At 35.9% G+C, this 9835-nt stretch overlaps 1 protein-coding gene across 1 annotated transcript in view; it reads right to left on the bottom strand.

The window, feature by feature from the left end:
• emc2 (ER membrane protein complex subunit 2) overlaps window positions 1-8399 on the bottom strand; it is a 30882-nt gene extending 22483 nt beyond the window's left edge. Inside the window, exons 1-2 of the mRNA XM_026914368.3 lie at window positions 8279-8399; window positions 4681-4794 (exon numbers count right to left, since the gene is read on the bottom strand). Coding sequence (XP_026770169.1) covers window positions 4681-4794; window positions 8279-8318 — 154 coding nt within the window. The 5' untranslated portion in view covers window positions 8319-8399. The remainder of the gene's footprint in view (window positions 1-4680; window positions 4795-8278) is intronic.
• Window positions 8400-9835: the final 1436 nt, after the last annotated feature.

The following is a 9835-nucleotide window of genomic DNA, read 5'->3' on the forward strand; positions in this document are numbered from 1 at the left end:
TCAATAAAACCAGGCAGTGTTAAGTGTTTACCTCTTTCCTTAAATACTGTATGAATCATAATGACTGCAGCAGCCAAAACAGTTAAATAAAGCTCTCCATATGTGCAGCTCATCACACGGCCTTCACTCTTCCAATGGAACACGTTTCACATTTGTGTTGCAGGAAGGTCATAAATAAACGGATAAAAATTGATTTGGTAAAAATGTATGTGAAGTAGATACCGAGTTGATCTAAAAGGAAATTAAAAAAAAAGAGTGATATTCATTGGCTACGTTTACATGCACATCAATATTCCAGTATTAATTTGATGTGCATGTAAACGGAGCCATTTGCTTTGATACATAAAAGAACATTTGACTGAAACAGTGTGGATTTTTGGCCTATATTCTTCTCATTTATCATCATGTCAGAAAACCTGGATCATAAGGGTTGAAAGCAACAAATATTCATTAGTAAATAAGAGTAAGAAAGACAGGAAAAAAAAGAAAGAAAGAAAGAAAGAAAGGCAACAACCACATCATCATCGTCATCAGTTATTAGCAGAGATGGCACGACACCAACATGATACCGTTTTCTTTTCCAATACTCATACTGAAACCTTGAGTATCAGCTGACACAGACAACCATCCGATATTGTTCTATTAAAACTACTGAGCTTGAAAATGATTTCTTTTAATCTGAAGCACTTCACAGTTAAACTCATTCCCACAAAAATCATACTATAAATATAATACACATAATAAAGTACAATGTATAAATATAATAAAACCAATCTGGACAAAAGAGTCTGGATAAAACAGGATAAAACACTCAAATCTCTTTATATGTAAACACTTCCAGTTCCAAAAATACATTTCTTTTCCAAATCCACTTCCAATCTTTCATCTGTTATAATGATAGGTTTTTTCCGAGATCCGATCGGTGCCATCTCTAGTTATTATTTATTATTAATATTAAAACTAATTATTATTATTAGTTTTGGTAACTTTTAAGCAAATATGTTTTGATACTTGCCTTGTTTATCATATGCAGGAACATTTTTACGTGTTTTTAGCACTTTATATTAAAAAACTGGACTAAACAGAAAACAGTGGAACGTGAATTAATTTTTTAAATATTTATTTATTTATTTTTAAAAAACAGGAGAGATAACTAAGCTTTTATAGTCATGACAATGAAAGCAACTGCATCATCATCATCATCATCATCATCATCATCACCACAGTCTGTGTCTCTTCACTCTTTGAAGGCTCAATTTTCTCCAATTTCAAACAACAACAACAAAAAAAAATTAATCTGTGGTTAAGCTAACCATGTCACACAAAGTACAATACTATACACACTCAGGAACACACAGTGCTCCTAGCCTCACCTGTGAGTACCTGGAGGTCCTGCTGGTGCCATCTTGAGCACAACTACAACATTAACAAGAGCACGGTACTTCACTGTGGGCCAAATGAAAAAGTTCCATCATTTCTATTTATAAATGTTCTGCTGTTCTGTGGTGGAAAAGGCCTTTTGGATGCAAGAAACAAATCAAGGCAGAAGGAAGTAAATTTAAAAAAATGCCTGATGATAAAACAGAGAGGTCACAAATCTCACAATAAACAGTAATTTTTTATTTTTAATAGCAGAATAGTAGATTCAAATAGTAGATCCTTCTATCCTTATGCCTAACCCACGTTGCATGAAAGCTCTAAAAAAGCTCAAACACTGAAGGAATTTCTAAAAACTACTTTGAGGTTGAAAATGAATAAGGTGGATAAATAAATCTGGAATAAAGCATTGAGAAATCAGTAAGAAGTGCAGCGTGGTGGAGGAGAATGTAGATGTGCTAATATCACTGTGGACAGTGTGAAAGCCAGGGCATGGTTTTATTCTTCTTAAAACATGCCAAACCCTGCAGATACTGTGTTTTCAAATGTGGCTTCTTGTATGTTAAATAATTTTTTTACACAAACCAAAAAAATTCAGCACAAAATGAAAAGCTTTGCTTTCTAAACTGACTCACTTCCTTAAACATTCGGTTACATCTTCCGCTGCCTTAAATCGTATTATTAGTGCTATTTGTCAGTGTCTGGTTGGGTGAAATATTGGGGCTGAACAGTCTGGTCATAATTCAACAAGCATGGTATTACATATTCATGATCCACAGAGGCCAGTGGATATGAGGTTATTTGCAGATTCTTTTGTATATATGATATGTGTGTGTAGCAGCCTGGGAAAACCATTTATGTGCGGATATTTTGACATTTTCTACTGTAGTTATGAAAACCTAGAGGCTTTCCTGAGCTCAAATATGTTTTTCTTTTATTTGTAGCTCACAAGTAAAGTTACAGCATTAATTTGAAGTGTAATGGGGGAAACTGCATTTAAAGATTGTGACTGCGGTGCAGGAGCGTCACGCACGGAGCATTTTGACAGCCATTATCTGATTATAAGCTGAATTAATTAGGTTTATATCCATTTGGCTACCGCACATAAACATCCAGCGACTTAATCATAGTATGACAGTCGCTGTGTGAGAAAAACACACTCAGCTAGCAAGGTTTTAGACATTTGTATACAGAATGACTGTGTTTACAAAAGGTGCAAACATTCACTGATGCTCAAGAAGGCAACACACTACATTAAGAGCCAGGGGAGCCATTATTTTGTTTAAAGATCTTATATTTTTCATTTAGTACTGCTCTTCAAAAGCTACAAAAGATATTTACATGTTTCCCAGAAGATAAAATAACAATTTACACCGATCATCCTGTTCAAACGTTTACACCCCCCTGGCTCTTGATGTATCGTGTTGCCTTCTTGAGCACCAGTGAATGTTTGCACCTTTTGTAATAGTTGTGTTCGAGTCCCTCAGTTGTCCTAAGTGTGAAAAGATGGATCTCAACATCATACAGCCGCTGTTGGAAAGGGGTCAAATATGCAGAAGATGCTGGAAAAGCAAAGAATGTGCAGGACCTGGAGGATTTTTCTGAAGAACAGTGGGCAGTTTAACTGCTCAGGACAAACAAGGGACTCATGAACAACTATCACAAAACAGAAAAACAGTCACTGATCATACAGGTAACACACACAGTATCAAGAATCAAGCGTATGTAAACTTTTGAACTGGTTCATTTGTGTAAATTCAGTTATTATTTTGTCTTGTGGACTATACGGTAAACATCTGTTATGTGAAACAGCTTATTCAGGGCAGTACTAAATAAAAAACAAAATGCAAGTTTTATGATCCCTCTAAATTATTATCAGGTATCAAAGTAGAATATGCAGAAAAAAAAATAGATAGATAGATAGATAGAGGCAATAATTCACATCCTTGACTATTTAACAAACAAACTAAATGAAACAAAAAGATCTAATCCCCTTATTGTTTGAGAAAGATATGTTTGACTAAAACTCATAACTCCAACTTGGAAAAACCAAAGAAAACACCCCCTCAACTCAGAATTCCTACTTTGCTACAAAACTACAAAACTTTCACCTGCAAATTCCTACTCTGGAATTTGGGACGGTCAGCTCAACTCCGAGTTCGGGAAGTGACATCATCAACAGTTTGACAGGCGCCATTTTAACAAGATACTCAGTGTTATTCACTTCATTCAACCGTCAGTGGTTTTAATGTTATTTATGTGTTTCTGTGCTTGACACAGGGTTGCTGCAGTATGATTTATGGTAGTGGTCATCAACCTGTTAAGCGCAATCTACCGGCATCAAATAGTGCTACATATTTAACTGGTAGTGTGTAACTGTATGTTCAGGGAGTAACATTAATCCTGACCTTTATGGCTGCGTCATGTCAATCTGCTGTTAAGCTACATAGCTAGGAAACCATGGCCGAGCAAACGAACATATATAAGGTGAAAATATATCACTTCCATGCCGAGTGGGAAAACGCATCTGAAAACAAAGACAGTCTGCTTGATTGGTCACCAGGCTTTAGCATTGTCACACCATTTACCTTCTGAAATTCGACAACTGATTCCCAGTCAAGAGTAAAATACAAGAGAAAAGAATTCAAGAGTTAACATTGCTTTTAAAAGCCTAGCAATCATTTTTCACTAAACCCAGCAGAGAGGTAAAGCTGCTACCGAGGCTTCATTCTGCGTTAGTCACGGACTTGAAAACAAAGACGACGACATAAAAACATCAGTTAAGAGAGGAGTTGTTATCCGAGGAGGACATTCTCATCACATTCTCAAGGATTTACAAAAGCTTTTTCACAAATGAAAATCAAGCCCACGTCTGCACAATAGTAGAATATAAACCTTTTCACAAATTGACAGGATTTTCATGAATACCAAATTTCTTGTGTAAACGCTCATACAAATGATTTACGAATAAATCTGCTTGTATCCGGCTTGTTAAATGAGGCCCATTGTTTGCACGTATTGACTTTGCACTGCCTCTGTCTCACTCGTCACTGGTTCTTGTTAAATGTAGCACTGCGGTGGAACAATACTTCTTTCCTAACATGACACCTGGGATGAGAGGAACGACAACGAAGCCTTGAATAAAGACTTGAACCTGATATGAAGCCTGAGCATTTAAAGCTGATATTAGTACGTACAAATCCAATACCAGTAATACATTAACCCCATTACGGCCACAAGGTGACCACAGATGTGGACTAGAAGGAAATGAAGCCACGCTGTAGAGCTGGAGTTCAGACTTACTGTCATCTCCGAGCTTTGACGCATGTTCATTGATCAGTTCCTCGCCAACATCCACTATCTGCTCACTATTCCTGTAATTCTCCTCCCGCCACTTTCGGAGTTTGTCACGCATCTCTGCAAGACAAAAGCCATCAAAGAATGTAGTGTTATATACAGAACATTACAACAATTTATTACATTTCAGACTAACAGTGGAGACAGAGGATTAGACCATGTGTTTAATTTTAAAATTTCTTAACAAATGATCAAACTGAAAGTTAAGTGCAACAGTACATCCAGGTACTCTTCCACATCCTGCACTGTTCGTGAAGCAGTAATGGAGCTGCTGCAAGGACAAAACACACCTTGTGATCATTTTAGTGTGAGACTTACACACAGCCTTGACTGAGTCAGCCGTGTCCACTGCGTTAGCACTCACTCAATTAGCCAATCTATGATGACAAGCTTGTTTATAGTGCAAAAAGGTCTTCTTGTGTCTTACTGAAGTACTGCTGATTCTGATTACTCTGAAGGTGTTGATTAATCTTCTCTAACAGCAGCTCAAACAGGTTTACATTTACGCTCTCGTTCTGATATATTATCACTTCTATAGTATAATATGTTAGCGTAATATGCTCCACATAAATGGATTTTTAAGAAAAAAAAAGTTGATTATGGTGAAGTTTTCTGTGAGAAGTGGAAGGAGTCTCCAGTGTCAGCGCTTGGTAAAAAAGTCAGATGTAAATCTCTTGCCCACACAGAGGGCTTTCCAGTTTCTCAGTAATACAACAAAGCTGCGTTTTGTGACTTATGTGTCTTAAAGAGAGGCTAGTGAGGGAATGACTCTTTATCACAGCAATCACCTTGCTTCGCTGGCATTCCACAACATTACACGCAACCAGAAGTGGACAAAAAGTGTGCTGTTCTTCAATAAATAAATTTTAAAAATGTTGGCAAATTTATTTGGTATGAGCAATTAAAAAAAAAAATAAAAACACTTCAGGACCTGCTGTGATAGGAAAATCATCAACAACATTACCACCAAGGGTCATTACCACCCCAGAGTTAATTAATTTCTTACAAAATTAAGCATAAAAATAATTAACGCTGCAACACAGGTATAGCTAGCGCTAGCCTTCGTATGACACTTTGCTATAAAACTGAACCAAAATTCTTTTTTTACTCAATCATAAATAACATATGGTTCCTATTTGGTTGCTCTAGTGACTTCTTATTGCTGTTTTTTTATCCCCATGTTCGAGTTATCATCTGCTTTCAGAATTAATTAACACAATAATACTATTAAAATTAGATGTCTAAATAGGAGGCAAAGTGTGAATGTGTTATAATTACTAATGACTATCACTGCTCTGCGTATTGACTGATACGAGACACTTTTCCCACAACGACACGCTGTTAATAACTGAACCAGCTCACTGAGAGATGCTGTTTATACACGATATGCGGCACAGCGGCAACGTGGTTTAAGACAAAGTGGTGTCCTGTGTTTATGCGTGCTCATGTGTGAGATTTTGTCAATGTCACACACGCTCACAGAAAAATTGTGTCAGTGGACTGGATAATATGTAAAAATCCGATCTGATACTAAGACAGCGTTTGAGACTAACACTCGATACTGAATCAGTGCACTGCTACTTATAACACATGATCTTAAGTATTATGTTTTATAAAACCAAACAGTTCAACCTTCCAACCAGAAAGATATACTTCTATGAGTGACTCGTGATCCCAAAACTCTTCTTTCTACATCTTTCTTACATCAGCATTCTGACGTCACACTGAAGTGTAAGCTCGAAAGAACCACAAACAGGCTTTAGACCTTTAAACATCAAAACTGTATCTACACTGATAAAACGTAATAATACTGATATTTAGGGCTGTCGCGATTACTCGATTAAATTCATTTTAAAAAAGTCCTCAACTACAATTTACCATTTCGAGTATTCGGCAAAATGGCGGTGGCACGGCAGTGTACAGATGAGGGTCCGTGCAACAAATGACAAAGAATGTCAACTGTATGGGAGCACTTTACATTAGATGTGAAAAACAACACTGTTGTCTGCCGTCACTGCAAAAATGAACTCGAATACCGTAACAGCACATCTTCATCTGCAGCACCTGAAGAGGCGACATCCAGGTTTCACAGATCAGAAGTTCACTACTAGATAGAGTTTAATTTTTCTTTAATAATTTTAACTTACACAAGCCTGAAAATGATGTGTATGATGTGTGTGATGTGTGTGAGATATACTCGCATTGCATTATGAAAGAGTTTTTCACCACTTAAACACCAGTCAGAGCGCACAATTTAATAGAACGTGGATAAAAATGATAATTATCTCTGATGAAATTTGAAGTCAACATGTGAATACTTCAAGATATTTCCAAATGTGCACCGCGTATTCATCCCACATTTCATAATCAGGTCATAACTCCTGCTTTAAGTTTACATGTTTCCATGGTTACACATCACACAAATCAAGGAATTATAACTACTGTAGCATTTATATTGTAAAACAGTGGTCAAATATCAAATACTGACTGATAGAAATTTTCAAATTATATAAAACAGCGAGATTCGATAATTATCTTACGTGAATTTAGTGTTCATGTAAGTCTATTTTTATTGTGAATAAAAAAAAAACAATTACTCGATTAATTGTCAAAATAATCGTCAGATTACTCGATTACCAACATGATCGATAGTGACAGCTCTACTGACATCTCAAAATAACAGGCATCAAACCTTATGAAGCATCTATGCAGATACCTAGGAATCAGCTAGATGAACTTTAACAGTGTCTGGGATCCAGTAAGTATTAGTGATAACATTCGAAAGCTTGTGTGTGTGTGGTTGGAAAGGGGGGCACATACTTTTATATCTTAGTTAGGACTAAATGTAGTAATATCTAAGACCTTTGGTGACCTTTTGGGCACATTTGGATGGATCCAGTGAGAAGAACTGCCTTCATAATTTGACAGAAAAACCCTAAATGAGCCTAAAGGCCTCACTTTGGTGACTGAGGTAAAGGTTAGAGATAGAGTTAGATTTAGGCAGAGCAGTAGTCATTCTGACAAGGAACCTCTTCTTAAATATAGCCAGATAAAGGTTTATGTGATGAAAATAAACGTTCATAGCAAAGCTCAATTCCTCAGTGTGCTCCTGCTACTTCCTTCTAGGATTACACTTGTCTCTTTAATGGTGTGACACCTGGGCAGCCAGCTAGCATCACACAGACACTTAACTGAGAAGCTGGCTAAGCTAGCTAACTGGCTGTAATGAAGCTAGCCACCTGCTAGCTTATAGTGCACTTACAATTTCTGACACCAATCCCAAAAGGCTTCTTTTAACAGCTACAAGGACAGATACAGGGACAGCTACAGGGATAGCTACATGGCGTATATACATTCTAAGTAGCTTGTTAAGCTGTTGTTAGCACTCTACCACCAAGCTATTAACACGTTAGCTTTTAGCGCTAATTTATCCAACTAGCGTTAGCTAAATATAAGATCCAGATATGTGGGAATATAATATTATATGAACACCCATAATCTCGACACAGTCAATACAGTTAAAAAAAAAAAATCTGTTATTTACCTTCCCAAGTGACATCGTACAATTCCGAAACCGACGCCATTTTCCCTGCGACCACCTTCCTCTGAATTAATCACTGTCTCACAGTTATGACGTCAGCCATACTGGGAGCCTCATACTACTAATACAGTCTGTCTAATGGATGATTATGGCAACATCTTAGATTACAGTGCTTTCAGTTTAAAACACGGATTTGTCTGTCATCCAGAACAATTCTTTACTTTTATAAATGCAGTGCTTTCTGGAATAAAACTGATAATGAGATGTTCCCTTTCATACTCTAAAGTTAGAGTTAGTTGCAGTTCTTCCCTCTTTGTTATATGTTATATAAAACTGTCTATATATAAACTATGTCTATGAAATATGTCTATATAATATTACATTTATGAAGGAAAATTGTACTAACAAACACATAAGACAGGCTGTAATCAGAACTTGGTGCCCTTGTCAAATTTTAAGAAATAAATTAGATCACATATTTGATTAAAAATGAAAACACTGTAAAATATATCAGAACAAAAAAATTCCTCTTCCCCCCAAAGCGAAAGAAACACACTTCAAAATCTTAAATGAAATATATCCTTCTAATAAATTCCTAACTCTAAGATTTAGGTGAAGATATGCCTTGTCGTTTCTTTAATTGCTCTTCTGAAGATACAGAACATAGATTTTTTTCATGCGATTTCTCAGGTGCCTTCTGGAGAGCTTTACTTTTCTGGGGAAGATGTGGGTGCTAATAATTTTACTTTCACCTTCGAGAATATGATGCTTGTTTGTCACCTAAGACTACTGTGTTCTGTTTTATATGATTAATAACATAATAAAATTGGCAAAATATTATATACATAAATGTAGATTTCTTAACCCCCCATTTAGAATATTCAGAAATGAAGTAAAACCTTTCTCAGAAGCCCTTACATAGATGAAAATTCAAAAAGCATTAAAATCATTTGATCTTCTTCTAATATATGGTACTGTAGAAGTGGTTTTGTCCCTCCTCTTCCATTTTTCGTTATTAAATTATTATTTATCTATTCTGTATCCATCTTGGATTCGATCTGTTCTGATGTGTTGAGCCTTCCATGTCATTTTCCTGTTGAAAATTGACTATTTATGCCATTTCGTTGTTAAGCATACTTTGTATTCAACAACTATTAAATAAAATATATAATTTTTTTTAAATATACAGTCTGTCACCCAAACCAGGCAAATAGATCACCTCCATCCCATTACCTTACTGAACAGCGATCATAAGCTCTTAACGTTTATATTTGCCAATACGCTCAAGAAAGGTTTAGACCAAATAATTAATGAATCACAGTCTGGTTTTATGAAAGATAAATCAATACATAATAACATTAGACTAGTATTAGACAGCATAGGTTATCATGAATAGATTGCAGATGATGGATACAACTTGTTCCTGGATTTTAAAAAAGTGTTGTAATGTAGTGTTTGAAAAATATGGCTTTTGGGGGAAAAAACTATCCTTTATAAGAAATATTATACAAAAATATTAATAGCTCTATCTCACTGTCTCATGGAACATCCCAGAGACTT

This window comes from Pangasianodon hypophthalmus, chromosome 1 (assembly GCF_027358585.1).
Source record: "Pangasianodon hypophthalmus isolate fPanHyp1 chromosome 1, fPanHyp1.pri, whole genome shotgun sequence".
In the NCBI taxonomy this organism is placed as follows: Eukaryota; Metazoa; Chordata; class Actinopteri; order Siluriformes; family Pangasiidae; genus Pangasianodon; species Pangasianodon hypophthalmus.